The sequence below is a fragment of the Peromyscus eremicus genome, chromosome 13, assembly GCF_949786415.1.
Source record: "Peromyscus eremicus chromosome 13, PerEre_H2_v1, whole genome shotgun sequence".
Taxonomy (NCBI): Eukaryota; Metazoa; Chordata; class Mammalia; order Rodentia; family Cricetidae; genus Peromyscus; species Peromyscus eremicus.
The window spans coordinates 39,149,358-39,173,084 of NC_081429.1; the positions used below are offsets into that span (position 1 = coordinate 39,149,358).

The 23,727-nt window shown below is 45.3% G+C and overlaps 1 protein-coding gene and 1 non-coding gene across 2 annotated transcripts; one reads left to right on the forward strand and one right to left on the reverse strand.

The window, feature by feature from the left end:
* The first annotated feature begins 2,323 nt into the window (after positions 1-2,323).
* Pecr (peroxisomal trans-2-enoyl-CoA reductase) lies at positions 2,324-18,175 on the forward strand. The gene is made up of 5 exons (XM_059278491.1): positions 2,324-2,403; positions 4,650-4,746; positions 8,116-8,226; positions 16,046-16,157; positions 16,804-18,175. Exons 1-5 carry the CDS (start codon positions 2,336-2,338, stop codon positions 16,887-16,889), a joined length of 474 nt encoding a protein of 157 aa, XP_059134474.1. The 5' UTR covers positions 2,324-2,335; the 3' UTR covers positions 16,890-18,175.
* A 2,458-nt stretch (positions 18,176-20,633) lies between these two features.
* On the reverse strand, positions 20,634-20,825 carry LOC131923731 (U2 spliceosomal RNA). Its single transcript, XR_009382667.1, has one exon. It is a non-coding gene; the product is annotated as a U2 spliceosomal RNA (small nuclear RNA).
* Between the last annotated feature and the right edge of the window lie 2,902 nt (positions 20,826-23,727).

Sequence of the window (23,727 nt, forward strand, 5' to 3'; positions counted from 1 at the left end):
TGCCTTGTAGTCAAGGCTGGCCTTGACCTCATGACCTCCCTACCTTAGTTTTACAGGTACAGAGATCCAGGCATGTGTCAACGTGCCAGCTCCAACAATAATCCTGAATAGGCTTTTGTTGGCCAAAAATGGGGTACTTTGAGCCTTACTTGGAAAACTGTGCTTTGCATTGAGATAAATCAGTATTTTTAAGTCCACGAATTTTAAATCATTCTGAGGAGGTAACAGCCATTTTTAAAAGATGTACTTACGTTATGTATGTAAGTACTCTATCTGCATGTGCTCTTGCATGGCAGAAGAAGGCATCAGATCTCATCATAGATGGTTGTGAGCCACCGTGTGGTTGATTGGGACCTCTGGAAGAGCAGCCGGTATCCTTAACCACTGAGCCATCTCACCAGCCCCCAAATAGGCACTTTTTGAAGGTTGTCAGGATGTCAAGCCATTTCTTTCCATAGCTGATAAAGGAAGAGTTTTTCTTTTCTTTTTTTTAAAAAAAAAAATTTTTTAAAGATTTATTTATTTATTATGTATACAGCATGTATCCCTGCAGGCCAGAAGAGGGCACCAGATCTCATTACAGATGGTTGTGAGCCACCATGTGGTTGCTGGGAATTGAACTCAGGACCTCTGGAAGAGCAGACAGTGCTCTTAACCTCTGAGCCATCTCTCCAGCCCCCTTTTTTAAAATTTTAATTGTAATCTCTCTCTCCCCTTGTCTGTCTCTCTCTCTGTCTATCTCACTCTGTGTGTGTGTATGTGTGTGTGTGTGTGTGTTTGTGTGTGTGTGTGTGTATACAAGCACACTCATGCAATAGCATACACGTGAAGGTCAAGGGGCAGCTTCTGGGAATGGGTTCTCTCCTTTCAGTGTGGATTCCTGGGATCAAACTCAGGTGGTTACAACAAGGATTTTTCCCACTGAGCTATGCGGCCAGCCCATTTTCTGCTTTTCATATACAAACTGTACAGCAGAGAAATAGATCATGCTAATAAATAAAGGAAATCTCCATTTTCAACTCTCTAAGGAATAATTGGGTCTAAGACAACAGCTATTCGCTGCATATTGTCATATAACAAAAGAAAGAAGACAATTACATATGCCCCTCATGGACTAAACAGTATCCCCCATCTATGAAGCATTCTCTTGCACACGTGTACACATGCACACATACACAGGTGTGTGCATCAGAACCCAAATCTGCCTTTTGTAAGTAATACAGAAGAGAGAACATAGGCAGAAAGGCACCACATGATGCAAACTGCCACAGTCCAGACTATGAATAAAGGCAAAATAATCCAGCTACTACTTTAACAAGTCAACTGTGACTGGGTGAGAAGTGTTGGAGGGGAACTGGATTCGATGAGGAAACATGAACAGATACAATGTGGGCCTCATTTACCGCTTAGCTCCTACAGAAATACTGTAAAGTTATTATACACTCAGGGAAGTGTGACTATCACTTAGTGATATTTAGGGGTTATTATTTAATCAAGTTTGTTTATAGTATTGTGATTATACTGTGAAAGCTTTTTCCCTTGTTTAGAGATACAGACATATTTATAGATGAAATGATAATATGTCTTGTAATGGCTTCTATTTATTATTTATTTATTTATTTATTTGGTTGGTTGGTTCATTGATTGGTTGGTTGGTGTTTGAGATAGGGTTTCTCTGTGTAGCCTTGGCCATCCTGAAACTAGCTCTGTAGACCAGGCTGGCCTCAAACTCAGTGATCCTCCTGCCTCCGCTTCCCAAGTGCTGGATTAAAGGCCTGCACCATCACTGCCCGGCTAAAAAAAATTCTTTTCAAATTCAAGTTATACTAGATACTGTATGGCTATTACCATTTTAAATGAGTCAGTGCTCCAACAATTTTCATCTAGATTATTAGTTTATTGAAGTTTTTTTCTAACTCATTTTGTATCTTTCCTTGGCATTTTTTCAGCTTTACCTCATGGTTTATTAAATTAGCTTCTTACTATATATCAATTGGAGGTCATCCTGGGCTACACAAGATCTCATCTCAATAACAAAAAGTAAATTAAAATAGAAGACATTATGCTGGGCGGTGATGGTGCACGCCTTTAATCCCAGCACTCAGGAGGCAGAGGCAGGCAGAACTCTGTGAGTTTGAGGCCAGCCTGATCTACAGAGTAAGATCCAGGACAGCCAAGGCCACACAGAGAAACCCTGTCTCAAAAAAAACAAAACAAAACAAACAAACAAAAAAAGACATCCAATGTGTGCTAGAGCAGGATATAATAAGGGAAGAGTCAGGACGCTGTTTAACACGGTTGTCGTTTGTCTGGTTCTGCAGTTTACAATTCCTGGATGAAAGAGCATGGAGGGTCGATTGTCAATATCATCGTCCTGATTAGCAATGGGTTTCCAACAGCCTCGTAAGTATTTTATGTATTTTTTTCTATGTCTTTAGATTTTTGTTCTCTTAATGAGGGGCGATAATGAAAAAAAAGTCTTAAATCAATGATTTATGCCTTTAATAAATTGCAACCCCAATAAATTCCTTTTAAAATGATGTTATTATTAATTCATGGAAATTATGTATTTATTTGTACCTTTAAAAAAATGTGTGTGGTTGGAGGCCAGAGGTCAACATCTGGTGTCTTTGCCAATCCCTCTCCGCCTTATTTTTTGAGACCGAGTCTCTCACTAAACCCTATCGTTTTCTGATCCAGCGAGACTGGATGGCTAGTGAGTCTCCGGTGCCCTCCTGTCTCTGTCTCCCCCTCGCTGGAACCACAAGCATGCACTGCCGTGCCTGACTTTTATGTGAGTGTGAGGATCCAAACTCGCACACCCTCAAGCTTGTCTAGCAAGCACTTCATCTACCTGCCTTTTCCCTTACTGCTACTAATTCCCATTCAGATTAAGGTTGCTATATGTGGTGGTTTGAATGAGAATGGCTCCATCCATCCTAGTGAGCCAGGAGAGGGTCCTATCCATCATAGAGAGCCAGGAGAGGGCTCCATCCATCCTAGTGAGCCAGGAGAGGGTCCTATCCATTGTAGGGAGCCAGGAGAGGGTTCCATCCATCCTAGTGAGCCAGGAGAGGATCCCATCCATTGTAGGGAGCCAGGAGAGGATTCCATCCATCCTAGTGAGCCAGGAGAGGATCCATCCATTGTAGGGAGCCAGGAGAGGGCTCCATCCATCATAGAGAGCCAGGAGAGGATCCATCCATTGTAGGGAGCCAGGAGAGGGCTCCATCCATCATAGAGAGCCAGGAGAGGATCCATCCATCCTAGTGAGCCAGGAGAGGGTCCATCCATTGTAGGGAGCCAGGAGAGGGGTCCATCCACCTAGTGAGCCAGGAAGCAGAGAAAGGAGGATGCTGGAACTCAACTAGCTGCTTCTTTGTAAAATCCTTGCCTCTTGGAATGGTCCTGCCCACATTCAGGATGGGTCTTCCTCCCCCTCTCCACAGTGAACTGTAGTGAATTCTCTCAGAAAAAAATCTTCACAGACACTTAAGAGGGGTATGCCTTACTAATCCCTAAGTACTTATTAGTCTAGTCAAGCTGATGAGCAAAATTAGCTGTTACATATTAACTCTTAACTGCTAAGACATCTCTTCAGCCCACAACCCAAATTCTTTACCCAGTGAGATATAGGTAAGAGTGTTGTGTGTGTGTGTGTGTGTGTGTGTGTGTGTGTGTGTGAGAGAGAGAGAGAGAGAGAGAGAGAGAGAGAGAGAGAGAGAGAGAGAGAGAGAGAGAGAAATCAAGGATCTTTCAGATACACTAAATTGGAAAGAACTGATCAGCAAACTTTCAGGGCTACAAGTTGAAGGAAATCTTTTATCACTTACTACCTAATCTGTCTTTCCTCACCTAATTTCAGATGCTTTTGAATGGAAATTTTTTCCCTAGTTTTCTATGTTAATTTTTCCACATTAAACCACACAGCACTTGGTTCTGGGGATATTATTATGCTGTACATAGAAATTCTGAATCTCATTATCTCTGAATCACATCACCTTTTTTAAAAGGGGTGCGTGCGTGTGTGTGTGTGTGTGTGTGTGTGTGTGTGTGTGTGTGTGTGTGTTTGTTGTGTTTCCTCTGTGGTTTCATTGTGTTTGTTATGGTTTTGAGGCGGGGTCTCATGCATCCCAGGCTGATATTATACTTGATGTGTAGCTGAGGATGATCATGCTACCATGTGCCTACTCGCCTGGTTTTATGTGATGCTAGGTATTGAATCTAGGGTTTTGTGCATGCAGGGCAAGCACACTACCAGCAGAGTGACACCCCAGGCCCATTTCTACATTCTTCATGAGCCCCTGAACAGATGCAGACCAAACGCTTTGTGTGCTGTTGTTGAGACAGGGTTGACTGGCTTGCATGTGTGCTTGACATGTGTCCCTGGCTTGACTGGAACTTGCTATGGAAACCAGGCTGGCTTCATACTCGAGGTAATCCAACTGCTCTGCCTTCCGAGCGCTGGGATTAAAGGCATGCACCACCGCAGCCTGGCTCAGCTCTTTCGTTAAACAGGGACTCACGATGACAGAGACTCCTAACAAACCAGTCTTGTGGCATTCTCAAGTCACTGATATGCTTGTCAAGTTAGCTAATGAGGAACATTTTCAGCAGAAACTGGTGACAGTGTTTCTGTCTTTCACTAGGCACAGTGGAGCTGCAAGAGAAGGTGTCTACAACCTCACCAAATCCATGGCTCTGGCGTGGGCCAGCAGTGGAGTAAGGATCAACTGTGTTGCTCCTGTAGGTAACTATTATATTCAAAGTCTGTTGACAAAGTGGCCTCCTCTGGTTCCATTTGTGTTGTGGATAATTGTGTCCTTGAGGACAAGATAGTATATACTAACTGTATAAATATACTATAAAAGATTGACTTTTGCCGGGCAGTGGGGGCACACACCTTTAATCCCAGCACTCGGGAGGTAGAGCCAGGTGGATCTCTGTGAGTTCAAGGCCAGCCTGGTCTACAGAGTGAGATCCAGGACAGGCACCAAAGCTACATGGGGAAACCCTGTCTCAAAAAAAAAAAAAAGATTGACTTTTAACATAGGTGTCCTGGGGGGTTTTGTGTGTTAACTTGACACAAGCTAGAGTCATCAGAGGCAGGAGCTGAAGAAATGCCTCTTTGAGATCCAGCTGTAAGGCATTTTCTCATTTAGTGATCAATGGGGGAGGGCTGTGTCCATGGTGAGTGGTACCATCACTAAGCTGGGGGTCCTGGATTCTATAAGAAGGTGAGCTGATGAGCCCATAAGCAGCTCCCCTCCATGGCCTCTGCATCAGCTCCTGCATCCGGGACCCTGCCCTGTTTTGGTTCCTGTCCTGACTTCCTTCAGTGGTGAACAGTAATGTGAAAGCGTAAGCCAAAGAAATTCTTTCCTCCCCAAGTTGCCTTTTTGGTCAGGGTGTTTCGTCGCAGCAATAGAAACCCTAACTAAGACAATAGCTTAAACTAGCAAAGCAGTCATTCATTATAGCAGTAGTGTTATTTGATCAATAATGAGATAGTGATGCACAGTCTTGCTATATATGAATATTATGCATATTTAAACAATAGCGATGCGAGAACTCATCATCATGTAGTGCGTTGTAAGTACCTGCATTATAAAAAGCACAGAGGAAATTCTATTGCACAGTAAAGGTTAAGAAATCCTAGGCGGCTGGGGAGATGGCCCAGCAGTCAAGAGTGCATACTGCTTTTGCAGAAGACCTGAGCTCGGTTCCCATTACCCACATCAAACATCGCATATCTGCCTGTAACTCTAGCTCCAGGAATTCTGACACATTCTTCTAGCCTCCCTGAGCACCTGCATGCATATCCCCCATACCACACATGCGCACGCGCACACACACACACACACACACACACACACACACACAGAGTTAAAATACTGTTTTGGGGGCTGGAGAGACAGCTCAGTGTGCAGAGCGCTTCCTGTACAAGTCTGAGGACCAGAGTTCAGATCCCCACACTCCTATAAAAGGACAGACACAACAGCACACGCCTGTAACTCCAGTCCTGGGCAGCTCTCTAGATGGCCAGACAGCCTAACTGAATGAGCAAGTTCCAGGTTCAGTGAGAAACCCTATCTCACAACAAACAAACAAACAAACAAACAAAAAAGAAATAATAAGATGGACATTATAGAGGAAGGCAGATACTGACCTCTGGCTTCTTCGTGTGCATGCCTGGTTGAGAACACCCATACATAGGTACACGCGCACGCGCACGCGCACGCGCACGCGTACACACACACACACACCCACACACACACACACACTACGTGCACTCAAAAAAGCACTACTTTAAAGAGTAATTTTTTTTTCCTAAGTGATTTCGTTATTCCTTGGTATATTGTTAGTCCTTATTTGGAAAAAAGCTTAATATCAGGGCTCTGGGAAGAAATTCTTTGTTTTCAGACCAACTAGAAGTCAAGTTATGCAAATGTACAATGTTGACAACATCAAAAATCCCTTTTTTGTTATGAATATGGTGTGTGTGTGTGTGTGTGTGTGTGTGTGTGTGTGTGTGTGTGTGTGTGTTCAGATGCATGCACAGGCAGGTGAAAGGCAGAGGCCGATGTCGCTGCCCTCCTCAGTCACCCTGTACCCTAGTTTTTGAGACAGGGTCTCTTTGTTGACCCCGGAGCTCACTGATTTGGCTAGACTAGCTGGCCAGTGAGCTCCAGGGACCTGCCTGTCCCCACCCTACCTTAGCGCTATGGTTACGGAAGCATGCTGGCTTGTATGTGGATACTGGGGATCTGAACTCAGGATCTCAAGATTTCATGGCAAGCACTTCACCAACTACAACCGAGACACCTCCCCGCCTCTGTTTGGTTTTGGAGAAAGGTTCTTGCAGAACCCAGGCTTGCTTTAAATTCATTATATAGGTTAAATTGGCCTTAAACTCCTGGTCCTCCTGCCTCTGCCTCCCCAGATATTTGTTTGTTTGTTTGTTTTTGTGAAATCAGCTAGAGCTTGAGCCTCCCTGATACTTTGTACCGGTCATGTACTCCAAGAGCCATTAGACGAAATCTCTCTCTCTCTCCTACACAGATCAACTCAGATGTTTTCCTGTGATGTGTAAGTGTTGTGGGGGAGGATAGGCAGCTAGCCATGGAGCCAGCCCACTTACCAACCGGCCTAGCCAACCTGGGACTCTCTGGTCAGCTAGCCTGGTGTCTCAGCGAGCTCAGTGAGCCCTGAGTTCCATAACAAGGTAGAGAGCGATTAAAGAGGAAACTTGACGTCAACTTTGACCTCCACATGCACTCGCACATTTGTGCAATTCATACACACACTCAGAATTTAAAATAAACATATTTTAAATTAGCTTTCCAAGATACAGAAATCTTGGATTCTGGTGTGTTTTTTTAAATTTCACTTTAATTTTAAATACCAAGGAAATCCTGTACTTACACTTCTTCCCTGGTAAAGCAGGCATGCTCTTGGGAAGATAAACTAGAATCCCTGAGCCCTTTGTTCCTGGTTAGGTGTCCTGCTAAAGTACTTACATAGTCATACTCTTCAGAAACCAAGTCTTTCACGAAACAGTCCAAGACTTAGCTGGTTATTGAAGGGGAGAAGGCCTCCTAAGTGACCATTTGAAAGTTCCACATGTTCATAGTGGTTGGCTGGACCTTCTTTGACAGTCTTGAGAAAAGTTGATTTAGAAACGTTTTATCTTAGGGCTGGAGAGATGGCTCAGAGGTTAAGAGCACTGGCAGCTCTTCCAGAGGTCCTGAGTTCAATTCCCAGCACCCACATGGTGGCTCACAACCATCTATAATGAGATCTGGTGCCCTCTTCTGGCCTGCAGCCATGCAGGCAGACAGAATACTGTATGCATAATAAATAAATAAATCTTAAAAAAAAAAAAAAAGAAAGAAAGAAAGAAAAAGAAATGCTTATCTTTTCTGTTGACGCTTTGGTTATTGGTCAGTGTATTCCCGATGCCTGCTTGTTGCTGCTGTTTGGGCCCTAGGGATGGAGCCCAGGGCCTCGAGCATGCTGGGCAAGTGCTCTGCCTCTGAGTTACATCCCCAGCCCTCGGTGTGGTGACAATTGCATTTTCCCTGTTTAATCTCCTGGCTTTGTTTTCTAATACAGGGAACCGTCTATTCCCAGACTGCTGCTGACAACTATGGCCGACTGGGACAAAGCATGTTTGAAATGGCCTTTGAGGCTATCCCAGCTAAGCGCCTCGGAGTCCCTGAGGAGGTGATGTATATACCTGGCATTGATGAGGTGGACTTGAGACATGTGTGGCATTTGGTACCCATGGCACGTGGCCTGCTTCACTAGTAGAGATGATTATTCCCACTGCCACCAAACCATTTCTCCAGTGTTGTGCCCGTGTCGCAACACCCCCCAAGCAAGACCACCACAGAGCCAATATCCGATGCAAAACACAAAGGGGTTTATCGGTAACAAGCAAGCTCGGGCTTGGTCCACGTCCAATATCCGACACAGCAGGTGGAGGAGGGCAGCCCTGAGCACTCACTTGAAGGGGTTTGTATAGGAAAAGTTTACATGCATTTTGGGATTGGACGAGGAGCCTAGGGGTGAGGTAGTTCTTTGAAGTTACTGGCTGAACTATAAGCATGAGGTTACTGATGGCTAACAGGATTCAGGGTGTCTACAGAGACATACATTTTTACTCCCTATGCCCTGCTTTTGTTGAACCCAGGATATACACATTCAGATTTATGGTTCCAGTCCTACTCTCCCCTGAGGTCAACTTCTGGTCAGTTGAGTCCATTACTCCCCATATCTTGTTTTGCCAAGCCCAGGATACATAGATTTATTGTTTCAGCTTTATCTTCCCATAAGTTCAACTTCCGGTCAGTTCTAAAACTGCTGGTCAGCAAATACCTTAGGAGGAGGGGCCGGGGCCGGGGGCCGGGCGGGGGGGAACGTCTCTCAAGATGGCTACTGATTTTTCCCTTTCACCTGCACTTGAGGCTCTGGGAAATAACCTAGTTAAGTTGTTTTGACTGCGGACAGCAGAATTTCCTCCGGAACGAAGGTCATGAAGTTAAAGACAACATGTTTTCTTGTTTCATGCTACTTTGCAGCTACATTATTTTATCACATGCAGTGTGGGTACAAGCAGCTCTAAGCAAGCTGGATAATTATAGACTCATGAAGTTCAGGTATGTAAAAACCAATAGCTTTTTCAAATGACCCGGAAGTGAACTTAGCTCTAATGGTGGTAGGAGAGGGGTAGAAGGTTCTTATTGATGAAAAAAAAAAAAAAAAAAAAAGGCAGGATAAATAAAGGCATGTGGGGCTGGAGAGATAGCTCAGCAGTTAAGAGCAGGAACTGCTCTTCCAGAGGACCTGAGTTCGAACCCCAGCAACTACATCAGATGGCTGGCAGCAGCCTATCACTCCCACTGCATGGGGATCCAGCACCTCTGGCCTGTGCAGGCAGGCACCTGTACTCACATGCATACTCCTACACACACACACACACACACACACACACACACACACACACACACACACATACACACACAATAGCAATAAATATTTTAAATAAATACATGTCATATTTCTTGGCAGAAGAATCAATTTTATTAAAAAGTCAATTTTTGCTGGGCCCATGCCTTCAATCCTAGTGTGCAGGAGGCAGAAGCAGACAGGGAGATCTCTGTGAAAATGAGTCCAGCCTGGTCCACATAGTAAGTTCCAGGACAGCCCGAGCTACCTAGTGTAAGCCTGTCTCCAAAAAACCAAACAAAATTAAAGTCAAATACGAAGTTGTAGGTGCCAGTAAGATGGATCAGCAGGTAAAGATTTTGATCTGAACTCACACAGTGCGTCCCCTACGGCCACACAAACACAGCGACATACACATGAGCGCAGTGAGTGCCCCTGCAGGCCAGAAAAGGGTGTTGGATCCTCCAAAGCTGGAATTACAGGCCACTGTGAGCCACCTGACATGGATGCTGGGAACCAACTCAGGTTCTGGGCAAGAGCAAAAACGTGTTCTTAACTACTGAGACATCTCTCCAAGCCCAATTTAAAAAAAAAAAAAATTAAGTCAGATTTCCCTACATCAACCTATAAATTTAATACAATTTTGCAATTTAACATGCTAAGTAGAGTTTATCTAGATAAATATTTGTGCAAAAACTGCCCAAGATTTTAAATTGAAATTTTATTTTATTCATTATCATTTTGTGTGTGTGTGTGTGTGTGTGTGTAGGCTTGTGTGTGCACGCTGTGTATGTGTGTGTGTGCTCACTTGCACTGCACACACACTGATAGGCCAGTCAGCAAATGCTCTTTAGAAATACATTACACCATCTATCTTGCTCATAAAGTCAAAACTACAAAAATCTTGGCAGGAGAGGGAATGTGGTTCTAATTTCTAAAAATAGCTCATGTTATATTTTATGTGCATCTTTACAGACACACATACCTACGTTTATTGAATTTTTTTATTTCAAAAGACTGCTCTTCTCATTTAGAGCCTATGTTTTTGTGAAGGGAGTAATCCTATAATGAAGGTTCCTGAATGCTGTCCTGCATTGTAGTGAGAAAGAGTCTATTTCTGGGCATGAAATCCTAAACTATCATAGATCATCGTATACTAAACTTAGAATATACCAGCTGGGCATGGTGGTGCACACCTTTAATCTAAGTACTCTGGTAGGCAGAGGCAGGCAAATCTCTGTGAGTTAGAGGCTAACCTAGTCTACATAGAGAGTTTCAGGCTAGCCAGGGCTACATAGTGAGATTCTATCTCAAAAAAAAATAAATAAACAGAATAATAATGACGATACTGCCCCAAATAACCATTTGATGGGCCATGTTATGTTTATATTTTCCTTCTGAAAAGAAGGACTTTAAATTATTTGAAATGAGTAGATAACATGATTAAATTTTACTTGAAATAGATAGATGGCTTTTTGTTAATATGAGTCAGAGTGTCAGAATCATATTAGAAATTTAAACCAAGAAATGTAAGAAATATTTATTACTTTATTTAAAATTAACAAGCATGCCAGGTGGTGGTGGTGCATGCCTTTAATCCCAGGACTCGGGAGGCAGAGGCAGGTAGATCTCTGTGAGTCCGAGGCCAGCCTGGTCTACAGAGTGAGTTCCAGGATAGGCTCCAAAGCTACACAGAGAAACCCTGTCTCGAAAAAACTAAAAAACAAAAAAACCCAAGCATTATATGTTAATATTTTAAAATAAATTAGCTACCTTTTCCAAAACAAAGAAATTCTTTTTACATTTATTTGGCACATTACAAACTCTTTAATGTGTGGCTTCATCCTATGTGCTGGACCATCACCTTTGTGTCTTTGTTTAATCTGTCGAAATCTGATTTTTTTAGCCGAAGCATAGGAAAGAGAGTCTGGCTTCTTACAGCTGGGGAGCTGAAAAAGAAGAGATCATCTGAATAGCCTTCCAGATGAATGTCAATCTCCTTTTCTTCTTTTAATGCAACAAGTGATAAGAAATTTATTTGTTTTGGTTTGGTTGGTTGATTTTGGCTTTATTCTTTTGAAATTGGCTGGCCCCCAATTTGATATGTAGCAGAGAATGACTTGTATTTCTGACCCTCCTGCTTCCATCTCCCGAGTGCTGGGATTACAGGCTGGTGCCACCTGGTTTATTCACCGTGGGAGATTGACTCTGGGCCTTGCGCGTGCTGGGGTTCAGCTGCACCAACCCCAACAGTTTCTTTAAAATTAGCTGCAGTGTGGAACCTGACATGGTGTCTCACTATACTTTCTTTTTTTCCCCCCAGGTTTATTTATTTATTTTATTATGTATACAATGTTCTGTCTGCCTGTTTATACACCTGCCTGCTAGGAGAGGGCACCAGATCTCATTACAGATGGTTGTGAGCCGCCATGTGGTTGCAGGGAATTGAACTCAGGACCTCTGGAAGAGCAGTCAATGAATGCTCTTAACCCCCTGAGCCATCTCTCCAGCCCTCGTCACTATACTTTCTGCGCCCCGTTAATTTGAACCTTCCTTTTGCACACCGTGGATCTTTGATCTATTTAATTTGTAACATAGGGCACCCGTCCTTTGCAATGACCTGCTCACCCAGTCAGGCAGATCGAAAAGTTGACACGGTCCGTTAAGCAATATGGAAAGAGCACCTTTCTCAATGTCTCCACCCACTGCTCAAGTCTATTTCACGTGAAAGCCTAACATTGAAAACAAAGTGTCAGTTGTTTTTGTTTGAAGTGAGAGCCTTACTTCCTTCATTTAAAAAAAAAAAAAAAATTTAAGAAGGTGCTTGCTGAGATGGAGTGACTTGTTTGGAGAAGAGGAGGTTCAGTGGGAATAATAGAGAGATGGGAGAGGGAAATGGGGGGAAGAATGACCAGAATTCATCGTATACACACGTGAAATTGTCAAAAAATTTAATGAATACATGATAAAAAAAAAAAAAAAAGGCTTGGCCAGATACTCATTTTAACTGTAATCCAGCCATTTTCATTTTAAAAGTGGCTTGTGGAGCTAGAGAGATTACCCAGTGGTGAAGAGCACATGTTGCAGCCCAGTGGTGGTGGTGATGGTGGTGGTGGTGGTGGTGCTGGTGGTGCTGGTGCGCACCTTTAATCCCAGCACTTGGGAGGCAGGTGGATCTCTGAGTTCGAGGCCAGCCTGGTCTACAGAGTGAGTTCCGGGACAGTCAGGGCTACACAGAGAAACCCTGTCTGGAAAATCCACAACAACAAAAGATCATATATTGCTCTTTTGGGGTGCCCAGGTTTGCTTCTCAGGATCCACATCAAGGGTCTCACAACCAGCCGAACTGTAGGTCTGTGAGGTCTGAGTCCTGCTTCTGGACCCTCAGGCACCTGCACTCACAAGTGTACTTACCCACACAGGACACATACACTATACACACATAGAAGTAAAATGTAAAAACTAGTGGGAGAAACAGTCTTCCCAGGGAAGAGCATACCAATTAGTTATCCCGTACTGAATGATCAGCTCTGAAAACATACATACAAGTAACATTATACAGGCTGAAGAGGTTATATTCAGGAATATATGTGCATATATATATATATATATATATATATATATATATATATGCATGTAACAGCAATTAATTAAAAATAGGTCATGAATTTGAAAGAGAGCAAAGAGGGATTTAGGGAAGGGTTTGGAGCGAGGAACAGGGAGGGGGAAATGATATATTATTTCAGCTGGCAGTGGTGGCACACACCTTTAATCCCAGAACTGGGGGGGGGGGGGGGGGGCGGGAGGGGGGGGGGCCGGGGCTGTGCTAGGCAGATCTCTGTAGTTCGAGGCCAGCCTGGTCTACAGAGTGAGATCCAGGACAGGCACCAAAACTACACAGAGAGACCCTGTCTTGAAAAAAATTTTTTTAAAAATTAAAAAATTAGTTCAATTCCCAGCAACCACATGGTGGTTCACAACCATCTGCAATGAGATCTGGTGCCCTCTTCTGGCATGCAGGCATACATGCAGGCAGAACACTGCATACATAATAAATAAATAATTCTAAGCCGGGCGGTGGTGGCACACTCCTTTAATCCCAGCACTCGGGAGGCAGAGGCAGGCGGATCTCTGTGAGTTTGAAGCCAGCCTGGGCTACTGAGTGAGTTCCAGGAAAAGGCGCAAAGCTACACAGAGAAACCCTGTCTCGAAAAAACCAAAAATAAATAAATAAATAAAAATTAAAAAATTATATTATTTCAAAAATAAAAGAGAAAAACTTCAAGCAGTTTAAAAGCTAAATCTTTATGGGGCTAGAGAGGTGTCTCAGCACGCAGTTAAGATACTTGTTGCTCTAGCGGAAGATTCAGGTTCAGTTCCCAGCCCTGGCATGGTGGCTCCAACCACCTGTAACTGCAGTTCTAGAGGATCTGGTGCCCTCCTCTCACCTCTGCAGGCACCAGTCACACATGTGGTGCACATATGTGCGTGCAGGCAAAATACTCATGCTCAGAAAAGAAAATAAAAAAAGCCTAAAAGAAGTTCAACTTAAAAAATGGCTTGTTCCAGGGCCAGGCGGTGGTGGCGCACGCCTTTAAATCCCAGCACTCAGGAGGCAGAGCCAGGTGGATCTCTGTGAGTTTGAGGCCAGCCTGGGCTACCGAGTGAATTCCAGGAAAGGTACAAAGCTACACAGAGAAACCCTGTCTCGAGAAAAAAAAAAAAAATGGCTTGTTCCATTAGTATAAACATATATTCTCTTTCTTGAAATGGCCACTGCGCTTCTCTGTGGAACAAAAGCACTAGGAAGATATGCACTCAATCTCTCCCCATTTCCATGAAAATCTGGATCAGAATATTATGACTGTTGGCACAACTACTAACATAGTTTGTATTCCTTAAAAACCTTTTTTTTTACACTTTTTAAATTTTTTTATGAGATAGGGTCTTACTGTGTAGCTCTGGCTGGCCTGGCTCTCATTCTGTAGATCAGGCTGGCCTCAAATTCACAGAGATCTGCCTGCCTCTTCCTCCCAAGTGCTGAGATTAAAGGTGTGTGCTAGCAAGCTCAGATACATTTATTTCTTTTTTCTTTTTCCTGTTTTGGTTTTGCTTTTGAAACAGGGTTTCTCTGTGGATCCCTGGCTGTCCTAGAACTCACTCTGTAGACAAAACTGGCCTTGGACTCAGAGATCCGCCTGTCTCTGTCTCCCGAATGCTGGGATTAAAGGCGTGCGCCACCACTGCCCGTCCTATTTCCTTTTCTTGAGTGCTTGTGTGACAGAGCAGGAGTGTGGTGGTCAGAGGACAGTGTTCAGGTGTGTGTCCTCTCCTTCCATGTAAGTTCCAGTGACTGAATTCAGACCATCAGCCCTGGCTGCAAGCACCTCTCCTGGGTGAGCCACCTTGCTGGCCCCAGTGTGGAATTCTTGCCAGGACCCATGCTGAGGCTCCAGCAGTTTCCCAGTCATTGCTTTGGCTCCGTGAGTAAAATTTCAACACAGTGACAATGGCTTTGATCTTAAAAACCCCCTGAAGGAACACAGCCAGTCGAACTCGGACAACTACTGACATAGATAGCTATTGTGAAACGCAGAGTGTGGGAGAAACTCTGGTCTCTGTCTGATGGTGTGCTGTGTCTAAGATCGGCAAAGCTTTCACACCAGATGCAGCTGGCTGACCTGTTTATCAGTGGGGTGTGTGTGTGTGTGTGTGTGTGTGTGTGTGTGTGTGTGTGAGCCTGTGTACAGACATGCATGTGCTATGGTGCATGTGTGGAGGTCAGAAGACAACTCTGTGGAATTGTTTCTCTCCTTCTATGGAATCTGATCAAATTCAGGCTGTCTGCTCCCCTCACTGTTTTCTGTTTGTTTGTTTGTTTGTTTGTTTTTCCCCATTTTGTTTTTTTTACATATCCGTTAGTCCCTGGTATAAGAGTCAGGAGAGGGATGTGCTCAGAACCATCACCCTCTGTGGAACTCGGCTTCCTTTGACCATCGGTAAAATGAATTCTGTTCGGTTTGGGGAGTTTCTCCAAAACCTCACCAAGTGACTACGTTTCGGGGGATGTGGGGGGACCTTGAAGTCCCACTGGGGGACAGTTGTGATCGGCACAGCTGTGCTTCGGGCCACAGACTGAACAAATCAGAATGCCAACCCTGCTACACAGACTCACTGTCTCTGGGACCAGGATGTCAGGAGCACGTGGCAGTGAGGACAAACAGGGTTTCGTCAGACAAGGGGGGAGCCCCGGAAGGGAGTTCACTGTTGACTCGGAAACGGCTGAGATTCAGTGTTCACCTGTGGCCTCTCCATGCCACACCACTCAACTGCCACTGTCTGAGGCTTCACATCTTGCCACCTGTCCCTGACTTCACTGTTGTCCAAACTGTGAAGGGACACGGTCTCTGTGCTGTCAGATCACAACGACGACGATGATGTGCACACAGGAGGATTCACGACGCAGTTCTGTGGTTTGAGATATGGTCATTCGGGAGTATCGGGCTCCCAGCGATGGAGAAGGGCCTTTGGTCCTCTTCTTAATATTGTTTTAGCCTTTCCTCTTCTCCATGCACACATCCTCTTCTGTCCCCAGGTCTCCTCCGTGGTGTGCTTCCTGTTGTCCCCTGCGGCCTCCTTTATCACTGGACAGTTGATCAATGTGGACGGAGGCCAGTCTTTGTACAATCACTTCTACCACATACCAGGTAAGCTGCCAGGAAGTAGACTCGCTGCCTCTTTACCTGCCCAGGCTCTGTTTTTCTTTTTCTTTTTTCTTTTCTTTTTTTTTTTTTTTTTTTTTGGTTTTTCGAGACAGGGTTTCTCTGTGTAGCTTTTGGAGCCTATCCTGGAACTCGCTCTGTAGACCAGGCTGGCCTCGAACTCACAGAGATCCGCCTGGCCTCTGCCTCCTGAGTGCTGGGACTTAAAGGCGTGCGCCACCACCGCCCAGCCAGGCTCCGTTTCTTAACTCACTACCTCAGAGGCTTTCTCTTATAGAGCATCAAAAAGTACAAAATGTCTATATTTGTGATAGGATTTTAAAGAAAATGTTCTGAGCTGAAGAAAATATCTAAATCTCTAAGTACAAGGAATGATAGGAGGCCAAATCTGCCTATGCTGCTTAAAGACGTCACTGCTCCTTTCCCCTCTAGTAAATGGTTCTCATAGATGGCTTAGATGAAATCTAGGGATGTTGCAAAACTATTTGTCCTGCAGATTTCTTTTTTCCTAGTCTCAGTAAGTTGAAAACACAAACAAACAAGTAAATGAAACCATGATGCTTGGGTGCAGACCAGGACGAAAGGTTTAAGAGATTTGCAAGTGACATTCACTTTTCTACTTACTAAACAGATCATGACAACTGGCCTGAGGGAGTTGGGGACCTTTCTGTGGTCAGGAGAATGAAAGAATCTTTTAAGAAGAAGGCCAAGCTCTAAGTCAAGGAAACACCCGTCTGTCTTGTTCATGTGTGCCTTAGCATCTTGAGAATGTTTCGTACTTCACAAGAGCTTATAATTTCTGTGGGAAAAAAATTATTTTAATGTTACAGTTTTATCTATGCAAAAACTACCCCCAAAATTAATGTATCTTCATGTCCAAACCAGTTATCTTTTAACGTATTTTTTTTATTTTAAACTATGTATATATAAATTTGGTGGGAGTGGGGTATGTGCACATGAGTGCAGTGTCCAAAGAGGCCAGAGGCATCAGGGGCATTAGATCCCCTATGAGCAGGAATTTCAGACAGTTGTGAGCCCCCCTGACATGGGTATGGGGAACTGAATTCACTCAGCTCTTCCAGAAGAGCAGTAAAGGTGCTTAACCACTGAGCCATCTCTCCATCAGAAATGTTTTCCAACAGTGGCGACCCACAGGCTGAGAACTGGTGTCCTACAGTGTCTTTCTGTCATCCCCTATTGACAACACCTATGGCCAGCTGGCAAAGGAAAAAACATGTAAAAGGCCCAGTTCACTTTCCACATGGCTGACAGACAATAACCTTTAAAACCATCTGGGGGTGGAGCAGAACTGAACAGCCTACATGAAGTTCTGGTTCGATCCCCAGCACCTCATAAACTAGACCTAGAGGTGCATACCCGTAACCCCTGTGCTCAGGACATGACAGACAGCAGGAGGCTCAGTTCAAAGTCATCTTCTGCTACATAGCGAGTTCCACTTTACACAGCCACGCCTCCCCCAGCCTTGTGTACGTGGGAACCATGCTACCAGGCTCACCTTCAATCCCCTCGATTGCTGTGCCCCTTGTCCCAGTTCTAGGATGTGCCCAACTGAGTTATGTGGCTGTTCTGCGGCCTGTCCATGGTGGTGTCTTGGAATGGGTGGGTAAGACTTAATGTGGGATATAGAAGTAACACTTTAACCGGGTGGTGGTGGTGCATGCCTTTAATCCCAGCACTCGGGAGGCAGAGGCAGGAGGTTCTCTGTGAGTTCGAGGCCAGCCTGGTCTACAGAGTGAGATCCAGGACAGCCAGGGCTACACAGAGAAACCCTGTCTCAAAAAACAAAAAAACTAAAAAAGAAAAACAAAATTTAAATTATCCTAAGACATAGCGCCTGCGTGGCCTGGGCAGGTGTCTCCATGACGGGTAAGGTGACCTGCTGACGTCCCATGCAACCTAAGTCAGAAGCTCATTTTTTAGTAAAAGGGGGACCTGTAGGGTCCTGGCCCCCGATTTGGGTAACTGTTGCCCATGCTTGCTGACCGTGACCTTGATATCCTCCCTATGCTAATTCCCTGCCGGGTTCCACCCTCATGGATGCTTGAGGGAAGTTCCTTGTCTGTGTATCCTGCATAATGGGCGTTAACAGCTTAGATGCAAGATTGTAAAACATCGGTAGTGAACTTCTGCCCTCCGAGGTTCTCCCATTGTGCTGTAAGCCTGTATTTAAGACCTTTCCCTCCTTCAATAAACAACATTCGGCATTAAAAAATTAATTAATTAATTAATTAATTAAAAGAAGTAACACTTTGTGTCCACTCCTCTTTGTTCCCCCTTACCTTAGCCTCCCTCCCGGGCCAACTTACCAGCTGTTGTTGGCCACTATTCAGGAATCTATGTCCACCCCACCCTCAGGTTGTTTTATGTCCTATATAAATACCAGTGGCACTTACAGATGGCCCATTAGAGAGGTTTCTGACCACTTCTGACTGAGACCTTTAGGGAGTTTTGACCGCTGTGACAGAGAGGCAAAAAAGGTGGGTTTAATAGACAGAATCTCAAGAAGGGTAGACCAAGCTAATGGGAAGCCATAAAGACTCCCTTTAGACCAGCTCCAGTTCTCCAAGGTGAGAGACACCTGAAAAACAGCCTGGATGAAGTCCAGCATAACAAGAAGAATGGGGAATATAGTGTGTGGGGGGAGGAATCCTGATGTTTAGCAGCAGGACTGACAGTCAACAGTTTTGTTCTCAAATAGCGGAGATCTGAGGGGTGGATTTCCACAGCTGCCATACCCCTCTATCCTATACCATAAAAGCACTACCAACATTAAGGGGCTCCTTTAAGAATGCTGTCATATAGTTAAGTGCAGAACATGCCAGTCTGTCCAGGTAGCTCCCTCCTGGGATCTGGCATGGCTGTAAAGCTTCTACTTGAGTTTTAGATTCTTCTTTCTGCATTCTTCACTCTTTGTTTACCAGGTTGCAGTCCAGAGTTTGTCCCAACTAGGCATACTAATTGGGACTCTAGCTCTATGGCAGGGTGCCTTTTTGTCTTGTGGGCAAGACCATACCAGTTGTGTGGTAGCCAAGGTGCGTTGTATGTAGAGGGCAGCCCTTGAGCACAAGCTGGAGTCAAGTTAGCACATTCCTGTACACTGTTCATAGTAGTCATACTGTCCCCTACAGCTGTCAGCATTCCCTGGATGGTGAGAAGTCCTCACTCCTTGGTCTAAGTGGGTTCTGCCACCTCTTTCCACCTATGGCCTCCAAATTTGCCTTTCTTGAGGTTGTCAGTTTACTAATATGAAACACCCCTTTTGAGTCCCTTTTGATCCAGAACACGTGATGAGATTTCTAACAACCTTCAGACATCCTTAACATTCTATCCATGGACCATGTTTGCCCCTTTCTGTCCATGTCTGCTCTTTTCTGTGCATCCTGAAGAGCCCTGTGAGGATTCTCATTTTTCCGTAAGTTAGAAAGTTTAAAGAGGACAGTGATGTCCAGCTTCCTGGGTCCTATCTTTACTTGCTCTTGTGAGATTTTTGAGACAACTGCAGGATTTATTTGGCAAGCAGACCCTGGGGTGGGGGGAGCTCACTAGCCAACTAATCCAGCTGAAATAGCCGAGGTTCAGTGAGAGATCTTGTTTTGTGTCCAGTTAAAAAGCAAAACAAAAACAGTGGAAAGGAACAAGGGAAGATAGTCCACATCAAAGGCTCAGCAGAATGGTTTCTTTAGGCTCTAACTTCTGGTCCAGGAAATCCTATACGCTTTCTTCTGTCTTCCCAGGGCTCCTGCACACATGTGGAACATATTTACTCACACAAGCAAACACACATACACATTAAATAAATACATCTCTGTCTCGAAAAACCAAAATAAATAAATACATCTCTTTTTAAAGGTGGACAGAAAAGAGGAAAAAGAAAATTTGCACGGCTCCCCAGTAATTACTGCCCAGTAGTGGAAAAAGATGACAAAAGTTAAGGAAATAAAACTACTCTGGCAAGGAAAAAGAAAAAAGAAAATGGGCATTTGAAATGATTGGGAGAAAAAGCAAAGAATAAACCTAGCCCAGATATCTAGGAACATGTTATTTCCTGGAAAGCATTAGAAAATACAGACATTTTTGAGCAAGTTAGTCTGCTTGATCATGTCGACATTATACATTGTGCATAACACACCGTTTTGGGAGTAGCTGAACCTATGAAAAAAAAAGGGACACACTATGGATATAGGACCTACCATAAAGTTGGTATCAAACAGCACAAGCGCGTAGAACACTAAAAATGGAACATAACAAGGCAAACACCCCAGATAGAACACACCTAGAAAGAAAGACACTGAAGTTCTTTTCTTTAACCAAGCTCTTTCCCAAAGTAAGCTCCTGCAAAGGTGGCAAAAAAGAAAATTACACTCAGAAACATGATTTGACGCCAGAAACACACTAAATGTGAAATAAGAAATTCTTTCATTAAACCGATATTATTCCCCGGAGGGGTGCACCGTTCCCGGAGACACTGCAATACCAGGTCGATGCGTGGAGTGGACAGAGCAAGCTCCTAGGCCAACTCCCAAGTCCAAAAATCCATTTAATATGTTGTCCTCAGGTAGAGGACGTATCAGATATTAAACTGATAAGAACAGATACTACACTTGATCTTAGCCAAAAAGGCCGAGAAGCGATACCGAACAAACAGCGCGCAGCCTGGCTCCGCGCCCTCCACCCACAATGACCTCGTGGTCACCGCCCGCAGCCCTCGCTCCCGGCTCTTCCCCGCGCCTCCTTCCGCGTCCCGTCCGCGTCCGCGTCCTCGGCACCTCCCTCGCCCTCTCACCTCCCACAGCTTCACCACAAACTCTACGACCCCCGCGCTCCCGGCATTCCCGCGCGCGCCCGCCGCGTCTGATTTGCATGCCCCGCCCCCTGACGAGGGGCGTGGCTGCTCCGCACTGAGTTTCCTCCGGGCCGCCTCCGCACGGCTCCTGTGCCTGCTCCCGGGCACTTCCGGTTTACCTTCCACCCGCTCGAGGGGCGGGTCCGCGGCCGGAGGCACCCGAAGAGCCAGCTGTCGGGACAGTGGCCGAAGGTCGGACCTACTTGTCTAGTTCGCGTTGTCCGGAGGACGAGCTTCGCCGGTCGGTGGAGTGACTGGTTCCGAGTCGGGCGGCGTCGCTGGGAGGGAATGAAAGACACTGGTGGCCGCGGGGAGTCCGCGCCGCTTCCCCAAACCTGGAAGCTCTGTGTGACTGTGTGACTCCCCCGCCTTCACCTGGTCACTTAGGGACCGAACGGCGCGGGCTGTCCCCGCCTTCCTAAAGCTGCTTCTGCACCCGCCGCAAGCTCGATCGGTAGCCTCCCCGTGCGTGTTAAGGCTCCGCACACGTGGGGCATATTAACTCACACAAGCAAACACCTATGTACACGTTAAATAAAGACATCTCCGGGCATTTGTCCCTAATTCGCTGTTCATCGTCCGTGGCCAACTATTTTTCACTCTTTGCTGTTTTGTTAACCCTTGCCACAGATTACTTCTTGCTCCCTCAGTCAGTCCAGGCCCTCCCAGATGCTTCTTACTCTCTGGGCTTGTGCTCATCAACACAAACATTGTGCACCCCACAAAGGTTTGCCGGAGCACCTCCTGAATGCTGTGCACTCAACAAGGGCAGGCATCCAGAACTCCCAATGATACCACCGTCCTCAAAGACTGCAAAAGGAGCAGATAGAGGACAGCTGTCTCCTGCCACTAGTCTTTTGATCTCCACATGTTCACTATGGCATGCACGACACACACACACACACACACACACACACACACACGCACGCACGCGCACGCACGCGCACACACACACACACGTTTTTAAAATATAGAAAAAAGAAAACAGGGAGCCAGTTGGCATCTGTCTGTAATTCCAGCACTTGGGAGACATTAAAGCTAGCATAGTTTACATAGCTAGGGATTTTTCTTAAAAATCTGCAAGGAGCAGGGTGGTGGCGGCACACCACCTTTAATCCCAGCGCTCAGGAGGTAAAGGTAGATGGATCTCTGTGAGTTTGAGGCCAGCCTGGTCTACAAAAACGAGTTCCGGGCCGGGCGGTGGTGGCGCACGCCTTTAATCCTAGCACTCGGGAGGCAGAGCCAGGCGGATCTCTGTGAGTTCGAGGCCAGCCTGGGCTACCAAGTGAGTCCCAGGAAAGGCGCAAAGCTACACAGAGAAACCCTGTCTCGAAAAACCCAAAACAAAAACAAAAACAAAAAAAAACGAGTTCCACAACAGCCAGAGCTACACAGAGAAACATTGTCTCGGAAGAACAAACATACAAACAAACAAAAATCTGCAAGGAACGGCTGGAGAGATGCTCAGTGGATAAGAGTTGTAACTGCTCTTGCAGAGGACAAGTTCGAGTCCCAGCACTCCATCCACATCAGATGGTTCACAATCGCCAGTACTTCCAACTCACGGGGCTCTGCAGACATCAGCACATATGTGCACACACCCTGAAACACAGGTACACATAATTAAAAACAAAATCTTTTGAAAAGAAAAATCTGGATGAGGGTTGATGAAGACAAAAAGGTAAGGAAAGCCACAAGATTCACTGTGTGTGTGTGTGAAAGGACCAAGCAGATGCCATAAGAAGCTGCTCAGTCTTCTCTCAGAGATCAGTCCTCAATTTCAGTTTCCTGAGACTTGAGCAAGCAGTTTCTGGGAGGGCTATGAACAAAAGACATAGTCCTTGAAGTAGCTCCCTTTCTGCACATACTCTGACTGCTCAAAGTACAGCCAGATGTTTACTCTCTGGGGCCCCTCACCAACTTAGAGTTATGTGCAGTACGTGCTTGGCCAGCCAGCCCCCATGGTGGCTCAAGGACAAAGCCTGGGACTTGTGCTGGACTGCCCCCAAAGTAATAAATTGTAACCACCAACCAGTAAATTCAAAGGTTACATACCCTCACCCAATTAAAAGAGAACAGAGATAAAAATAAACCAACCCGTGCAAAACTCCCCCAAACCCCCTGAAGGGCTTGTGGATTTTGCCTTTAAAAACCTAGCCACACAAAGAAAAAGCAAGTTCCTCCTGGCCTCATGACTACGAGTGAGTGCTTTGGATCGAGCTTCCCTGCCCGCGGCTTGTAAACAAACAGAAATAAACCATGCTATTGCATTCTGTACCTAAGGTCTGTGGTGATGTCTTTGGGGTCCCAATCTGGGCACAACGTGTGTGTGTGTGTGTGTGTGTGTGTGTGTGTGTGTGTATGCGTGTAGGATGGCAGTCTCCCTTGCAGCCTCAAACTGAAAGAATTTATGTCCTGGGTCCTGATAACGCAGAGCCTGGTCCCACTGCTGCAGAACAGGAAGCCGCGTGGCTGCGTGGCCAAGAAGAACAAGTAGAAACGGCCTTGCATTCCCAGAGCCCAAGCCTGAGTGCTCGCTCTACCAGTCCACTCTGCAGCCCTGGGTGGTGGGTGGGTGTTATCCAGGAGTCCTCCAAGGCCAAACTGAAAGTGTTGCCTACTAAACCCTTTCATTTGATAAAGATGTATTAGTAAGTATGAAATGGATGTAGGATTTTGAACACGGTGGCT

What these genes read in the sequence shown, in the direction of transcription:
- Pecr (XM_059278491.1), top strand. Translation starts at nt 2,336, where the DNA reads ATGAAAGAGCATGGAGGGTCGATTGTCAATATCATCGTCCTGATTAGC. An exon ending in GGATCAACTGTGTTGCTCCT is followed by an intron (nt 4,747 to 8,115) that starts GTAGGTAACTAT and finishes TTTCTAATACAG; the next exon opens with GGAACCGTCTATTCCCAGAC. An exon ending in TCACTTCTACCACATACCAG is followed by an intron (nt 16,158 to 16,803) that starts GTAAGCTGCCAG and finishes CTTACTAAACAG; the next exon opens with ATCATGACAACTGGCCTGAG.